The following is an 18,493-nucleotide window of genomic DNA, read 5'->3' as shown; positions in this document are numbered from 1 at the left end:
CCAAGGCTCTTAGACTCTGACGTCCTTCGAGGCTCAAACCTACCGCAGCGAAGCCTCGCCTTCCCCTGCCATTCTCCTCTGCTGATCGAGGATGGTCAGGGATGGCGAAGGGACAAGCAGAGGGGAAGAGATCGGAGCCGGTGAGTCGTTCTAACGAGGCAGTGAAAGGGTTCGCGTGGAGTCTCCTCGTCCTCAAAACCCAGGATCTTAGGAAGATCGGCCCTGGTCTTGGAGTTGGCGCCCTGGCTGCGCAGATGGGATCTTCGACCGAACGCCTCCAATGCCGCCACTGCTGGGACCTCATCGTCCTCCTTTCTCTCGGCCACCTCGTCTTCTACGTCGCCGTCGCACAGATCCTCCGCTGCATCAACGGGTTTAAGTACCAGCGGCGGTGCCACAAGCTGACCCTTGCCCTCGCGACCGACCGCCTCAAGCTCGTCAAGCTGCGATTCGCCGCCTCCTCTGCATCCGCCGGAGGCGAACCCTCTCGGCTTCTGCCGGAGGACTTCAAGATCCACTACCAGGAGCCGCCGAAAACTTAAAGTTCACCGTTTCTTATAAGTTTCTACGGATGGAAACGTTTCCCAGCGTTTCGAAAACGGGGACGTCACGGTAAACGCCGTTTCCAGACAGCGTAGCCCTCAATCATTGAATATAAAAATGGTTAAACGAGTAGATTTATTTAAAAAAACGAAATTAATTGAATATGTAATAATATTGCAGTAATTTTGCACAAACGTCTAAACCTCATTGTTCTTCGCCATGACCATCGTTGGCACTCCGGCGAGGCAAACCAAACAACTCTGCTACCCACCTCCTCCGGCAGCTAGCCGTTGACTATCCTCGCCGGGTCCGGCACCGCCGGTGTCTTTCCTACACGAATTGGAGGAAAATATTCATCTGTGATGCTTCTTCCCATTCCTTCCTTTCTAAATAGAACATAAAACTACATGGTTTGGTACATTCGCGTTCCTTTGCATCAAGATAAGAGATTGAAGAACTTGTTAATTAATACAGATAACCTTGCTGCACTAAACATTTCTGTGCCGCTAGAGATAGCTTCTTCAATCAGTGGCATCTTTACACAACATCAACACGAAGAACACTGAATGAGGAAGCAAGCTTGCTGTCGTCTCCGATCGAATGGTGCTTGGACTGTCTCGTCTCGGCCATCTTTGTTCCCTCTGTGTCTCCTCTGGGTACATCTACATGCGAGGATCCTTGCTTTGGTAGCAAGGCATGCCCCCGGCTTGGTGCATTGTTCTTGATGTAGCCGTATAGCTGTTGGTGGAAGGGATGGTCCAAGGAGTAGCAGTCACCAGTTCCAGCAGAAGAGACTCCAGCCGAGCTGCCATTTCTTTTGCTTCGACAGAAATGAGGAAGAGAAGCATAGTCCATGATCTGCAGATAGGGTGTACATTAGAGAAACGATCGATCGCAAACGAGTTTGTAAACAAGTAATCGCACAACATATCCTGGTTATTGCAAAGATATGCGTTTTCTTACCTTCAACAGCTCATCTCTGCCACAACCATGAAGTACTTGAACCTTTTTTCTCGTTCGCTCTTGCAGAAGAGGTTTCACAACCTAACCAAGCATCAGATCAATGGAAAGCACCATCTCATCTTACTCAGACTAGAGATATCACTCAGAAAAAGCAAAATTTGCTAAAATTAAAAAATATATGTACCTTCCAACAGGCTGTGAAGACATATGGAGCATTAACTACATAGTAAGTTTGTGTCTTCTCTGGATAATTTAGGTCATCAATAGTAGAGATCATCGTCAATATCTGAACCAAGATCAAAGCCATAGTGAGAAAATTGAAATGTTGCAAAGACATGCACATGTAATTCTAACAAAGCACAGTAGGACATGGGAATAAAATCTAAATGCAACAAGATATGAATCTAGTTTGCTGAGAAAAGTTGTGTGGTCATATCTGTACTTAATGCCTTAAAGATGTGCAGCACCAAAAATTTTAATCCATCAACAGGAACTCAAGATACTAGAAACTTTTATCACTGTGTCTTTTGGCTACTACAATACACACTCGATGGCAACTTCATCAATGACCTGAACCATGAAGGGAATAAATGATCGACGAGATTATTCTTAACATTGCCGTATTTTACAGGGAAGGCCTCCTGTAAAAGTAGGATCATAGATATCATGAACAGACACTCGAATTTCATTTCTCCAGATGATTTTTTTTACTTTAATATGAAGTATTGCCTGGTTATAACGTTCGACACCAAAAGGGGTAAAGACAAACAGAAGTAACAATTCCACTGTCATTTAAAGCGAAGAATTTCTTTCAGATAGGATTTAGAGAACTCTGCAGTTATTTTTCAGATTATTCAACTTCATAGCTTGTTAATAAATTTAAATTTGGAGGGCAAAAGAATTGTACCTTGAGATGGCTTAGTGATGAAAGCCTCAGACCAGTCATATCTAGAACTTTCACGCACTTTCCAATATGCCGACCATACATTTTAGTTGCAGCAGGCTAACAGAGAAACCCAAAATGAAAATTAAAATGATGTACTTGCAAGAAGCTGCATGTAATTTGTTGAAAACTGCTACTTACCAATATTACCCTATCCCTGTATTCATTAATTTGAATGTGTGACTGCACATAATAATTTACCTGATATGAAGATGTGGAATTAGATATAATGCAAAAGGACTATGATAAGCGAAATAACTTTCTGAAAGTTCTCTGGTGCAAAATTTAATCAAATATGATCAGTTTGTTTGTTGGCATCAAAATGAAGCTAGCATCCTAACATAATGTCTATTCAAAGAGAAGTAGCTCGTGTAATATCTGGTTCATGAGAAATAATTTAATGCGAACCTTTTCCTGTCATTCCTTAAATGAATTTATCCTTCTAAGTTCTAAATACCGAGACAATAAATAGTAAAGAAAGATACCAAGGTCACAAGAGATTGGCAGGGGCATACCATAAGAAATGAGACATCAAATTATTTGTTTAATAAGAGCGTTAATTGAATACAAGAACATGACAACCATACCGATGCTTTGTCAAATGTGCTGAGTCCAACACCAAGTGCAAAAACAGGAAGGCCCTGTAGTAGATGTTAACTTGAAATAAGCTATTTAATTATATTTTTCTGATATAAATCACAAAGAAGACAGATATAGAGCCGAATATAATGTCCTCCAGGCATTTCTTGACTGCAAACAAGTAAACTAAACTAAATTTTACTAAGTGATAACATTTCAATGCATTGCTTTTAATTATGCACAAGTAGGAAGATGATCTAATTCATCTATGCTATGCAAGATAACTGTGAGAATATATACAAAGATTCCATTAGAATCGATAAAGAAGGCTCTTGGATAGATAAGAGTATTTGAGACCACCAAATCAGTTGTAAGACAGAATCCATGCATTCAAATCCAAGAAACTGGGATCTAGTGCTTGCTGATAACTCAATAATCATAAGTTGTTGATGAACTTAAACCACCCCATTTGTCAACATAAGTCAGAACATATGCATAAAGGTCATGTGTTAGCTATTCTAGAGCATGCTAGTGAAAAGTTCAACAATATGAACTTCAATATAAGCAAGCAAGAAGGGATGGATGTGGATGCAAATGACCAGAGGTATCCAGAAAAATCTTCAACAAAGAAAATACAGGTGAGTTCTAAAGAAATATGCTGTAAATTGCCACAACATGGCACTGAGCTTTTGCTTCAAATCCCAATCTATTCTGAAAATTCAATTTGGCATAGTTCTTAAAATCTAAACCATAATATACTTTTTGCTGTTTTTCTTTTTCATAAATGGATAATGTTTCATCTACTTTAAGCTGCTCTTCATGTTACAAGTTTCCTTAATCATCTTCAAGATATGCTTGAGCACAATACCAACACCAAGTTTGGGAATATGATCTTTAGTGCTGAATAACAAGATAATTAAACAAAGACAATAAAAAAATTTAAAAAAGATCCACAAGCTAGGATAGATGACTATTGATTACAAAATGAGATATTTTTGGCCATAGAAAGTGTATTATGTTTGCAGCAATAAAGAAGCTAATAGTTAAAGATGTTTAACTGAAAACATGTGGTCTTGTAGCGCTATAATAGGAGACGAAGTATGTTCTAGAAACAACAAGGCAATACCTCTTTCGTGTAGCCTGACAATCCTACAAGCTGTGAATCTCGGATCCCTCTGTACAAATCTGCTGGAATTATAGGCTTCTGTGCTCAGAAAAGCCTGAGTTAGATCAAATAATCTTAGTGTTGGTAAAGCTACGCATCAAGTGATAAGTACATGTTTATGTTATCTTAGTGACAGAAAGAACAGACACTAGGCATTCAGGTCCTCTTATATAAGTTTGTGTTCTAAGATTATGCATACATAGACATCTTATTGTATTTGAAATATCCTAAATTATATTTTGATTGACCAAATTCTGAATATATTCTAGGAAAAATTTGTTTCTATCCAACTAGTTGATTGTGGATCGTTTAACATTTAAGGTTCAGGTCCAACTTACAAGAAAATGGTAACCAACAATAGGAAAAAAGCAAATACCAAAGATAGTCAAGAATATGTTTTTAATATACATTCTATAAGGCCTTACAAATTTGTTATAGTTTTGCCAAAAACACAGCTTAACAAAGAATTGAAATTTAAAATATTTATTTCAGCAACAGTAACTTACACACAAGATGCCGTCAATATGATTTTGTATCCTCCAATTTAAGCAATCTATCAGCTGTTACAGGAGAAGTGTTATTATTTTTATTGCAGACAGAAAAACATAATGCAAAAGAAAACATGAACAAACCATCTTATGTGCTTTGGAAACAGTCCACTCTCTAGCCTTCAGAAAGCGCAAGAGTGTCGCCGTTGGGTATCCCTGATGCATATTCTACATATGAAACTATCCATTAATAAATCAATCATCCTGGTAAAAAAAATTCATGAATCTCTTTTGTCTTCCTCCTAGTGAAAATGCATTTCCACTTCTTTTTTATTTGAATAGCCATTTTAATCCAATAAAAAGAACCAAGTAAGATGCATGTGATGAACAAATCTGAAAAAAATATATATATATAAATTCGCCCTACCAGCATGGGTACATGAAAAAGTTTTAGGAGTGAAGCAACACGTTCCACATTGTTGATAAATGGAGAAAAGAATTTTAAAAAAAAACTTTGCTTTAGATTGCACACATGCAGGTATCATAAGACATTTGGTGTATATGGGCTAAAGAGTAAATGAACGCTGACTCCGATAAGTCCAATCCACCAATAGGATGAAACACATGATGATGAAGCAGATGTTGCTGCTAATAACCGTGTGTGAAATGATTGCAAAAGCTAAGTTGCCACGTCTAACAGATCATTTCATGCTAGCTAGAATATAACACAGGAAATGCTAAGCATCTCTCTTTGACAAGTCACAAATCCATTGACGAAAATACAACATTCTAGATAAATTCTTTGTAAATATTAACTAGAATGGTGTCAAAAACAACAAAAAAGACTGTAATAAGATCATGAAGAAGTACATGAGTTGACATTGGCAATTCATGATCAACTAAGTTATGCTTATCTAGGAGCAAGTTTTGAATAAAAAACTTCCACTAGGATGCCAAGTTAAGAACTACATATGTACAAGATGAAACTGGCCAGGGTCCTAGAGAAATTAAACATTAAAAGCATGAGCATGACATGACCAAGACAAACAGTCATCTTTTCCAGCGTCTTCAGACTCTAGACTTTATGCTTTCAGGGAAACATAATACAAATTACGATCTAAGTTTTCTTCGAATGCAAATGCCTAAAAAAGCTTCTTGGTTCAGATCCTACCACTGGCATCATTATTCTCCCAAAAAGATTCAGAGTCATTATGAAGCACCATCACCCAGAATGTTCATCCTAGACTACACTAAAGAAAAACAACCGAAGGGGAAAAAAAACATACATGACATTTTTAATGACAACGCCACTCTCACATGGCTGATTAGCTCAGAGGGCATGTTTCAAGAATCAAATTCAATGAAGCGAAAGGGATACTTCTTTTTTCCTTAAAATAAAAATCCCATATTTCAAAGTTAGAAGAATCTTAATACCTTGAACGTAACCTTGAGCGGCTCATCCACTGTAACAATTCAAACAGAAAAAAAAACCAAAGAAAATACTAAAAAATCAAACTTTATGAAACAAAACTATGCGAAGAAAATAGTTTAGAAGACATCGACACATAATCGTTACGAAAAGCAATGACCTTGCTCCATGAGAGCTGCCAGCTGCTGGATGGCCTCCTGGGAAGTGACCGCCATCCTACTTGGGGAAAAGGAACTGGGGGTGGTGGGAATTAGGGCTTGCTGATTAGATCGGAGCAGAAAGGAGAAGACTTGAAAAAGGAGTCGTCGTCTCTCTCTCTCTCTCTCTCTCTGCCACAGCGAAAGCGCTCTTCTGCATCTGTATGGCTCTCCATCGCTTTATATACAGGAAAATATTTAAACCGGGAAGGAAATTTGGGTGGAAAAGCAACACGTGCATAGAAAAGTTGTGTGGAAAAAACATTTGTGGAAAAAAATAATTGTCATTATTTTATTCTATTTACAATTACTCACTTGATATTTAAAATTTTAAAACAAAAATTTGGATTCAATGGTAATTGGTAGCCTAGATCGAGGATGTGCTTGCACAATTCAAGGATAGTTAATTAATTCCGATCAAATCAAGTCAAGGTGGAGTCGCCCTTATTTTTGTTATGTGCTTGCACCAAGGAGTGGATCATCATCTCTCCTCTCATCGCTGATGAATTTTATAGCAAATTCACATGCAAATCTTAATTAAACTCAAATGTATTGTGGTAGCAATTACAGTAACTTAGTTTAAAGATTCACCCTTGCAAATGATCACACGTTGAAGCCCATCCTATGCCCTACGACACCCATAATTAACATATTTAATTAGCGAGGACTAACATTAGATTATATTGCTAATTCAATACTGTAGTAAAAGGTGGAATCTATTATCCAGTGTGAAGAGGCAAATTGATAAACTACAATTGACCACTACATAGAGAATATTTCTTCGACTTTATCGAGATTCGATCCTTATCCACTACAACAAATTTGTTCCATAATAATCAACTCAACTATACTTTCCGGACTAGATTACTAAAGTAAGTATCTAGTTTTTTGAATTAATTAATTCTGAAGATGTTTAATTTTCTTATAAAAATTTTTCATCTATAAATGAATTCTAATAGATGATCCAATATCATGAGTGAAGTATCTTGGGAATCAAACTGTACGTATAAAAAGATTTAATAGGTTACTCGAACACATTGTATAAAATATTTTTAAAAATTTTTATTTCTTTTAATTTAAATATTAAACTTTTATATATATATATATATATATATATAACTGATATGCCGCGCGACAAACGCCGCGCGACACCGTACGCGACAGCCGACCTCCCTTCGTTCATCGTCGCCGTTCGTCGCCGTCCGATCACCGTTGGCCGCAATTTCGGACTCGTTGGAAGCGCAACTCGACGGCGCACACATTGGCATCGGATTCCGGCCGGATTGTGGCCGGAATCCGACCGAATCCGGCCAGAAACGCGACAGAGGATCTGTTCGGCGCTTTCAGCGGAAATCGACCGGTCTCCGACCGTGATTCGGCCGGATTCCGGCCGCGTTTCGGCCGGAATCGGCCAACAGCGTTTGTTGGCGATTCCGGCAGAAATCGGCCGGATTCCGGCCGATTTCGGCCGGAATCGCCCAACAGACGCTCTGTCGCGTTTCTGGTCGGATTTCGACCGGATTCCGGCCACAATCCGGCTGGAATCCGGGCCCGGCCGGAGCGCCGTCGAGTTGCGCTTCCAACGAGTCCGAAATTGCGGCCAACGGTGATCGGACGGCGACGAACGGCGACGATGAACGAAGGGAGGTCGGCTGTCGCGTACGGTGTCGCGCGGCGTTTGTCGCGCGGCATATCAGTTCTCTATATATATATATATATATATATATATATATATATATATATATATATATATATATATATATATATATATATATATATATATATATATATATATAGAATTTTGATCTACTGCGCGACATCCCCGTCCACTACCCGTGCGCGACACCCGACCCACGCCCACTGCCGCTGCTGCCGTTTCACCGTCCGGCCACCTCCGGCGGCCGGACCGGGCCCGATCGACGCGCCACTCGCCGGCGCGTCGACCGGCGTCGGTCCGGCGGCCTCCGGTGGCCGGATGGCCTCGAATTCGGCCGGAATCCGCCGCTCTCCCACCCACGCCCACTGCCGCCGCGATTTCATCGCCGTCCGGCCATCTCCGGCCGCCGGACCAGGCCCGATCGACGCGCCACTCGTCGGCGCGTCGATCGGGCCTGGTCCGGCGGCCGGAGATGGCCGGACGGCGATGAAATCGCGGCGGCAGTGGGCGTGGGTGGGAGAAGTCGCGGACAGGGTCGCGGAAAGGAGTCGCGGAAAGGAGTCGCGCGGCTGATCAGTTAGTTGAAAGAAAGAGAGCGTAGACTTATTTTGATGCATGCATGCTGGCATCGTACGTACTAGCTCATTAGGAACATATTCCTAGGGCTGGTTCGGTACGGTATACCGAATTTTGTATACGATACCGTATACCGTACCGAAAATTTCGGTATAAAAAAATCTATACCGTTACCATACCGAAAATTCGGTATACCGGAATTTCGGTATTTTCGATATACCGAAATACCGAAATACCGAATTTTCAGTATATTACATCGAAAATATTGAAAATTTTGGTATACTGATAATTTCGGTACGGTATTATACCGAAAATGTTGCTATACCGAAATACCGAACAATAATAATTGCGTACCGTTACCGATACCGAAAATTTCGGTACGGTATAATACCGTACCGAATTTTTCAGTATACCGAAATTTTCGATATGGACGGTAAATATCGGTATGATATGTGCGGTATACCGAAAATTCGGTATTTTTTCCCACCCCTACATATTCCATTCAACTGAGTCGTCATTAACACAAAAACATGTCCAACGTGGAGCATTTGTATACTTCTTAAATCTAGAAGACAAATTATTTTAAAAACCAAAAAAAAAACCCGCCCCGAACCTTTTTGGTCGGTCTACTTTGACCATTATATTAATCAGATCAGATTCCTACAATGACACCGATCCGCGTCATGGAAGTCTTTGTTTAATCAGCGCACACTGTTGTTTGGTGGACCGATGCTCCATTTTGACCGCTTGGAATTTGGAATTATATTGGTTTAGGAATTATTTAACTACTGTTTGATCGACTTTGACTAAGCTCAGTGCATTACACATCAGCTTTGGATTATGAAACTTTCCTTTTTAAAAAAAACAAGGACTTGGTTTGGTAGTTTTGTGTTCCTAGCTACTACACCCTTCGCATGATCATAATTAGGTTAGGGTTTTGTTTTTATTGATTATGATCGCAACATACCACAGACTCCGTGGATTGAAAGAAAGATTTTACAAATTGTGGTCTACAGCTTTGGCTTGAGTGATCACAACATAGATAGATTTGAGTCGGATTACGTTAGCTTAATATAGAAGAACTCTGTGGAGGAGATAGTGTTTTGTTGAACGATAAAAGCCTATAAAAGATGATCGACTCTCTCAGTAGTGCGCTTCACTTTGCTATCACATTCACTGTTCATGATAACATAATTTTATTCAAAGACTAATCCTAAATTAGTAGATTCTTTTTTTTTTACTTATTTTTAGATAGACGATCTTCCTGTTTTCTTGAACTTAATTCATGTATATTGAGAAAATAATTTTTAAAATATTCATTTCTAATGGAATTCGAATTTTGATCCTTAATTTTTTTTTTGATAGACTTTACCACTGCATCACACACATGGTGGTGTCCTAGACCAACAAATTGAAACTCTACGAGGCGACATCAACTTCATAGCTTGAACATCCACTTTGAAATCCTTTAATAATTTTGGAGAATTTTACTAAAGGGGAATATATGCCTTACACATACGACAAAATTAAGGGCCAAGCACGAACATGTTATAGATCACGCTAGCTCAACATGAACTTGAGCACGATACTACCATAGATTTTACGCATGCTCAACTTGGCATGTAGCCTAGCACGACACGATCATACTCAACCTGCTCTAAATCAACCCAATGCTAGAATTAGAATACACTCAGTTCCCAAATACCCCTTCCCCCTTTTCTATGTTGTATAAAATAAAATTTTGATAAAAAATTAGCTAAATGCTAAAAAGGAAAGTGTTACATAAGGCTAATGTGAAGTTGAAAAAACATATAATATGTTTTGACACACAATCAAAATTTAATCAACATATAATGGAGTTTAACATAGGAAAAATGGTGTGTAAATTCCTAGCAGGGCCACAAATGGTTATAACACAAAGAACTGAAGGTAACAATCCCTCTGAATCCAAAATTATGCAGAACTGAACAGTCAGCTGAGAGAGCTTTGAGTAGAATACTTTTCAAGCAATTCCTGAAAATACTTTCTGACATTTTTCAAGCAATTGCTCAACTCTACATTCATCTGGTTGATAATACCACCTATCCGATTGCCATGTTTCGGTCTGAACAAACAGCTTCATCATGTGAGATATTTTAGCATGACCCGGAAGGGGCTGCTTGGGTTGGCCTATCTACTTGAGATGCAGAAGGAGTGTTTAGTTGAGACTGCTCACATAACTGCAGCATGAGAAGGGACCGAATGAGTCACATTCAAGTTGCCAAAAGAATACGCCCAAGTTTATAGGACAAAGCAGCTTTGTCTCTTCTCAAATGGCTGAAAAAGTAAACAAAGAACAGGAGATAGTTAATAAGTCTAAGAAGCTGGAGTTGTAATTCAATTTAAGACTAAACAAGGCAACAAATTGTACCAATAAAGTTCAAGCTTAAAAGAGGAACTGTCGGTACATTTTGAATGAAGTTTCATCAAGTAGTTGGTTGGCCACATGGTTCAATATATAAGAATGTTGCTAAGTTGAAATTTCTAAATGATTCGGATCCTTTACATTTCCTGGGAGTATTAACTAACAGCTTACGGATGAAAGTTTATAGTGCTAGATATACTAGTGAAGACCAGAAGCCATCTCAAGTGTTATTCACCCATCAAAAACCAGAACGCCAAGTAGAACTTCCAATGTGTACGTTCGATTCTTATTAAACAGATAATGCTATGAAACCACTCAATAAAATTCCAGATAGTTAAACGGAACCTTTTTTTTTCAGGAGCAAGGTTGCCTCAATCATTGTTGCATCAGCTACTGGAGTTGCTCACCAGACTTCATTTGTCATCACCTGAGTCTATCTTTGACTTGGTGTTGAGGTTCCAAAGGTCCCTCAATGTCATTCTCTAGGCAGGATGAATGAAATCTCAAACCTCATATGCTCCCAAGAATTTGCACAAAAATAGCCAAGGGCTTTATAGCACCTTACATAAGAGATGACCTGAAGATCACTATGTTTTTAGCATGCAATTTACTGCTTATAATCTTAACCAATGAAAAGGACTTTAGGTACAAAGATAAGTCACAAGAGAAACTTTCTGCTGCAAACCTAATTAAATCCTCATGCAGCAAGATCACTAAAATTAATTGAATTTTGCTAATGACAAATTGTTGATACCAAACCTAGGTTATACTCGATCACTTCCTAAGTGATAATTAGCCAAATGAGTAGCCAATGCTGCACACACACAAAAAGAAAAAAAAAAAGACATTTTTGTTTGTGACTACAGTATCAATGGAGGGTACAACTACAGCATAGTAGATTAAGCATCATGTCATCTTCTCTTAGTATGCACTTAGTTCATGGTAATGAATAACTATTGATAAATACAAAATATAGCTGTCAGTCATATACTGCCCTATGAGACTTCACAAAACCATTGAACAGCTGCAATCTAATGCCTTTATTTGAATATTCTAATAGAAAAGTCTACGATGAAAATATAATGCAAATTGTAGCACCTAATAATCGATGTATTATAAAATTATCTTCTTTGACCAGATCAGCAGAATCCATTCTTAGATGAACTAAACATGCAGACAAATGCAAATCGTGGAGCGGACCAATAAATTTATGGTTTACATAGCACAGGAACTTGCTCAAACATAGCAAGAGTTTCTCACTCTGCTAATTATCCATAATTCCAGCATTCTTTCAAATGAATACCAACGTTCATGTTTTTGCAGGACCACATCCCTCTACGAATCAGCCATCTTTCCAAGACAAGTAATTGTAAACACTTGCTGCCAAAAATTTCTCACAGTCAAAATATTTACCAACATAAAACAATAAATTAATCAACTAATATGCCGGGTTCCCATCGGAAGAATGGAAAATACAGAGCTTTCATGTTGCACATAGAAATGTCAACTATAACTTTCATAAAGTATGGACAACTCTGTTCAGCTCATGTATTCTCTGGTAACTGCAATAATTCTAAGAGGAAATAAACGACATGACAAAAGAAACCTGATATTGATAAATAATTTGCAAATCAAGAGAGCCACAAGATCAAGCTTACCACACATTTAAAACACACCAAAAGCTACAGCCAACTGCAAGCTTGGACTCAATATTTTAGGTAACCAAGCCAGGCACCAACACTTCTGACACTAACACTTTGAGTTGACATTTGACCCTCCTATTGGTCATATATAAAAAACTTTAACCAGATTTGGGTGTGTCAGATACTTAGATCAACAGCTGTGTCAGATAGTCTTGCTCGAGTTTGGATGACATAAAGAAAAGCAATCCAAATAATATTTTCCATTGCAGTGGATACTGCACAATCATCCGATGGACATACTTTAAATAAACAAATGGTGCATCAAAACAGACTATTGATGAGCAATGGCGTCCAGTGGGTCCACAGGGACTAAACAGAACCCTAATTCTGAAAGAGAAAGGAAAATCAGTATTGTTTATGTTAAGCAGTAAGCAATAGGAAAATAATTCACAGTGAGAAAAAGAAATGATGACAAAAGGACAATTCAAATTCCTAGGGTCCAAAATCACAAACCTGTACAATATCCTTGTCAGGAGCATATCATCGATGTGATAATCACCAGAGCTCTTTCAAAATGATAAAGGATGATTGAACCATGAAGTAAGGAGTTTCATGTGTCATTTGAAATAACACTTTTCCTACATCGCCTTAAACTATTTAGTCTTCTCATAGCATTTTCCAATCCCTTAGGTATGTTTTTGGAATTCAGTTGTGGAGAAATGAGGCCTCTGATTTCTAAATCTTTCAAAAGTATGTCTACCTCAATAAGCTTATGTTCCTTGGAAAAGGCATCGATGAGAACAATATATGTTGTGACATTAGGCCAGATGCCCTTCTCTTTAATTTCCTCATAGAGCCTCCAAGCATCAGAAAGGCGGCCAGTGCTGCACAATCCTGTAATAAGTACATTATACAAAATAATATCCAGCTTCATGCCATAGCTCTCCATAACATCCTTCAAACATAATGCATCAACAAGCATCATTTCTTTGCATAGCCTATGCATAAGTGTGGTGAATGTTGGAATGGTTGGCAATGAACCAGTCTGAAGCATGCGTTTGAAAACAAGTATCGCTTCTTCCAGTTTTCCACACTTACAAAGACCCCTTATGATAGTGCTTCCAGTGACTTCACTAGGAACTAGATTCAAGGCTTCCATCTCATCTCTCAGTCTAAGTGCCCCTTGAATATCACCAGTCCTGCATTTTCCATTAATTAGTGCAATATAATGTGTGTGTTTGATTCGAATTCCTTTTTCCATCATTTCATGCAAAACCATATAGGAGTCATGGAAAAAACCTTTTCTGTTTAATCCACTTACAATGGCATCATAGGTCTCGGCACTTGGCAACATGTGTAACTTTTTCATACAATCAACAAGCTTAAAGGCATCAATCATCTGAGTTTTATCACAGTACTTAGTAATGAGCATATTAAAAGTCCGATCATCTGGGGTGACACCCTTCAACATTATCTTTTCCAAAAATTTTACTCCAAGATCAACCATATCAAACTTAGAAAGCCCAAAAATAAGTGAATGGTATGTTAAGCTATCTGGCTTGAAACCCTTTTGTACCACTTCTTTGTAAAGTCTAAATGCTTGTAGTAGTTGTCCTGTCTTACTATATCCACGCATAAGAATGTTATAAGTCACAAGGTTTGGAGTCAAACCCCTTTCCTTGATAAGATGAACCAACTTATCCACATGTGGCATCAACCGTGCTCTTGAATAACCGTCAAGTATTGTATTAAAAGCAATGATATCAGTGTCTAGACCTTTTATATTCAGCATCTCATCAAAGAGGTATGAAGCAGCTCTTAGTTGACCTTCTTTAATTAATGCATGAATTAGACATGTGTAAGCAATACAGCTCGAAGAAAATGCTTTACTCCTCATGCTTTCGAATACAGTAAGTGCAGGAACAATCTTTCCCTTCTGACAAAAACCACTAAGAAGAATTGTATATGTATAACTATCAGGCAATATGTTCATCTTAATCATTTTGTTGCATAAATCCAAAGCATCATGGAGGTTTCCAAATTTACATATTGCTAGAAGTAATGTGTTGTATGTATGATTATCAACAGCAAAGGGTATATCAAGAATTTGAATAAAAAACTTTTTTGCTTCAAGTAAATTCCCTCCCTTGTACAACCCTTTAAGTAAATTTGTATAAGTAAGATGTGTAGGTGGATGACCCTGGACAACCATGTCATCGAAAACAGACAATGCTTCTAGAGCATTACCCTTATTTCCATAACCATTTATAAGAAGATTGAAACTAGTGCAATCAGGACGTAAGTTCATTCGGTTCATATGTTGCACAAAGAGCTCTGCATCTCTTAGTTTCCCCATTTTGCAAAAACCAGAAATCAATGAGTTACAAGTGATTAGGTTCGCTTCCTGGCCCAAGTGATACATATCCGCATAAAATTTCATTGCCTCTGTAATATCTCCACAGGAACAACAATGATGTATGACTGTCCCATAAAATATTTGATTTGGAAGAACACCAGTTTTGTACATCTTTGACTGAATCTGTTTAATTTGGCCTCTCTTGCCTACTTTGCACAAACCATTAACTAGTGTAGAATAAGTAACAACATCAGGAGAAACCCGAGCTCTGACCATGCTATTAAGAAACTGCAGAGCTTCATTGACCTTGCCTTCTCTGCAAAGGCCATCAATCAAGATTGTGTATATCACACAGTTCATAGCGATACCTTTTGATCTCATTTTTCCAACAAGATGTAATGCAGCATCAAGATCTGAAGTCTTGCAATATCCATTGAGAAGAGCACCATAGGTTACCTCATTGGGAGTTACTCCCGCAGTTTCCATTTCATTAAATATCCTTAAAGAATGATGCATTTTCCCAATTCGACAATACCCACTAATCAAAGCATTGTAGGTAATGGAAGTTGGCTGAAGATTAAACTTCAACATCTCTTTCAAAATATGATTAGCAGCACTAATTTTACCTTCCTTACAGAACCCACTGATAAGAGTATTGTACGTGCTTTCTCTTGGAGATAGTTTCATCTGTCTCATCTGCTTTAATAGCAAATAAGCTCTAGCACTCTTATTTTCTTTGCACAAGTTGTTAATAATAACATTATATGTATAGACATCTGCTTTGATGCCCTTCAGCTCCATGAAATCCAATACATTAAGAGCAGCCTTGAATCGCCCTTTCTTGCAAAACCAATAAAGCAATGTATTATAGGTAACTATATTTGGTAAAACTCCAAACTCTTCCATCTTATTGCAAATGTAATTAGCCTTTCTAAGTTTCCCAGCTACACAAAGAGAATTAACCACTACATTAAATGAGCTCACATCAGGGCAGTTCCTTCCCGTGAGCATATGTTTGAAGAACGATAAGACAGAAAAATAACCTTCCTCTCTTGCAAGAGCTGAAAGCATAACATTGCATGTATAAACAGAAGCTGAATATCCATGGTGATTGATCAGCCGGAAAGTTTCCATAGCACACTTGAGCATCCCTTCCTCAATATAATACTTAATTAGAATATCAAAAACTGAAGGCTTGGAGTTACAACGAGGATGGATATGCACAAGAGAATTTATAAGGGAATGACTGGTAATATCACTATGGGAAAGATATTTGATTATTGACTTGGCGGCAGTATACATCTGTGCCCGAACTAGTATGTCGATTGTAATACAATATAATGGTGTTAGTCCATCAAATTCAGGCTGCCGTATGATCCACTTCAGGAACTTCAGAGCTAACTTGCCATGAACCTTCCTAAGGTTGGTTAACTTGTAACTCATATGATTTAAGGACTCCCAACGGTGAATGGTGAGCATAGTGTAGATACTATTCTCTAGAGCTCGAGCTATTGCAAAAATAATCAGATTTAGACACAGAAGAAGACAACAGTCTGAGGAATAATTACAAATACTTCTAATGCAAGTGAAAATATAACACGCACGGCTACATATCAATAAAAAAAAGATAAAAACTAACCATTGTAAAATAATCTAATTGAAGAAACAATAAGACAAACCCTAAACAATTGTAAAAACAAAAGAAAATGCCAGCGAAATGTAAAAGATCAAGAGACTGCGACAATGTGTGGGCAAATACTACAGCAAACGGAGAAATCCCAAAAAAAGGATAAAAGAGATCCAGTACGATACGATAAGAAATACTCTAGCAACAGGACGAGGAAGAAAGCACAGAGAACAGATACAGAAAGCCAATCAAAAGAAGTAATAAAAGGGCGGAAAACATCTTTCAGATGTTTGAGCGATGTGATGGATGGTAGAGGTGTACATGCGGTGGAATTCCTGGCTCTTATTGGGTTGCTGGCATCAGTCCATCGCGCGGCCGAACAAGCAGAGGAATTCGAGAGGCGGCGGAGGAGAAAAGAGATGTTTTTGGTCTCAGCAGCTCTTGCGGCTGCAGGGAGAGCTGCTGCGCGGAGTCGAGGAGATAAGCCAGGCATTTTTTTTTCCGGCGGATTTGCCTTCCTCCGTAAGTTTGGATTGATCGGCGGTTACCGCTCGGATGGAGGGCGACGCAGTGCTCGTGGAGAAGCAGCAGAGCGAGCGTAGACTAAAATTAGTGTAATTAAAAGATTTATTGTGGTGATTAAAATTATTTAATCACAATCACAATTTAAATCTCACTTACAATATATTATATCAGGGGGTTTTAAAAATTTATGAACGTTAGACTTACCTATAATATATTATATTTTATTTATCTTAATAAAAAAAATTTTATAGCATAAGATCAATCAAAATAATTAAGTACTCTATTAAATGAAAGACATGCTCATGAACTTCAACAAAAGATAAAATCTGTCATTCCAACGATCCTATACTGTCAATTTTACGACCATATATAAAAAGTAAATTGAGATGTATCTTTCAAACATAGAACCCATCAAACAATAGTCAGCATGCTCGTGAACAAGTAGTAAGGAAGGGAAGTGAATTGAGTAAAGAGTTGGAATGACCTATAAAGTATTTCTCTCATAGTATTGACTGATCAAATATAAGGTTATTATATTTGAGCTTCTCCTATATTAGTAGAGTGTTAGAGGATACCTCAAACTCAAAAGATGAACCATGTGGTGAAATCAATTTGATGGTACAAGAACCAAAACAATAAAATCTAATTCATTGCATTAATAGAATATAATCATAATTAATAATTGAATCACATATATAGAGAGACACCTTTGGTCCTTGTAAAATGAAGCATCCTACTAGCCAAAGCTCTAATATCTCATGGTTGACAAACTATGCCTCTTGAAATTTAGAGGTAAACTTCAACAAAAAATGAAATTTACCAACCTAACAGTCTCATACGGTTGGCAAAAATTTAGAGGTAAATGCAATTCCTCAAGGTGGTTTACTTAGAAGATTGGCTTGAGGGGAGGGGAGGGAATTTAAGTAGTCTTGAGGTGATTAAGATGTACTACACAAATAATTGAATAATCATAGATTAAATTGGGTCTTTGAGATTTGCTGCTTTAATCAGAATTATAGGCCTCTCAAGAGAAATAGACATGATCAAATTTCTTTTATGATAGTTAATGTATTATTATTATTATTTAAGTATATTAATTTTGCAACGTTATTCATATTCTTTTGAAGTACATTAAAATGAAAAATAATTAGGCAACAAGAATTAACATCAAGAAATAACGAAAAAGGTAGGGAAGAAGAAAAATTTTAAAAAAAAATAGAAAGAGTAGAGAAAAGGAGATGTTAAATGGGGAAATGACTTGTTTTGCCCTATGTGTGTGATACAGTGGTAAAACACTATAGAAAGTAAATAAAAGGATCATAATTTGAATTTCAATAGAGACGATTCTAGAGATCGGTCCTTTGAACTTTAAATAGAGATGATTATTTTTATAATTTA

General features: G+C 37.9%; 2 protein-coding genes across 2 annotated transcripts; both read right to left on the bottom strand.

Moving 5' to 3' along the window:
* Window positions 1-920: 920 nt before the first annotated feature.
* Window positions 921-6,444, bottom strand: LOC141844106 (phosphatidylinositol/phosphatidylcholine transfer protein SFH2-like). Its single transcript, XM_074732107.1, has 11 exons — window positions 6,271-6,444; window positions 6,116-6,144; window positions 4,826-4,909; window positions 4,700-4,753; window positions 4,155-4,232; window positions 3,037-3,090; window positions 2,591-2,650; window positions 2,414-2,509; window positions 1,691-1,792; window positions 1,507-1,587; window positions 921-1,401 (listed from the first exon to the last, which is right to left on the bottom strand). Exons 1-11 carry the CDS (start codon window positions 6,323-6,325, stop codon window positions 1,081-1,083), a joined length of 1,014 nt encoding a protein of 337 aa, XP_074588208.1. The 5' UTR covers window positions 6,326-6,444; the 3' UTR covers window positions 921-1,080.
* A 6,463-nt stretch (window positions 6,445-12,907) lies between these two features.
* LOC141843752 (uncharacterized) lies at window positions 12,908-17,063 on the bottom strand. Its single transcript, XM_074731786.1, has 3 exons — window positions 16,892-17,063; window positions 13,101-16,451; window positions 12,908-12,974 (listed from the first exon to the last, which is right to left on the bottom strand). Exons 1-2 carry the CDS (start codon window positions 17,061-17,063, stop codon window positions 13,198-13,200), a joined length of 3,426 nt encoding a protein of 1,141 aa, XP_074587887.1. The 3' UTR covers window positions 12,908-12,974; window positions 13,101-13,197.
* Between the last annotated feature and the right edge of the window lie 1,430 nt (window positions 17,064-18,493).

The sequence above is a fragment of the Curcuma longa genome, chromosome 13 (assembly GCF_044706935.1).
Source record: "Curcuma longa cultivar G26 ecotype Majalengka, Jawa Barat chromosome 13, ITB_CL_G26_1.1, whole genome shotgun sequence".
NCBI lineage: Eukaryota > Viridiplantae > Streptophyta > Magnoliopsida > Zingiberales > Zingiberaceae > Curcuma > Curcuma longa.
Note: the sequence above shows the minus strand (reverse complement) of the source record. Positions and strands in the feature narration are given on the sequence as shown.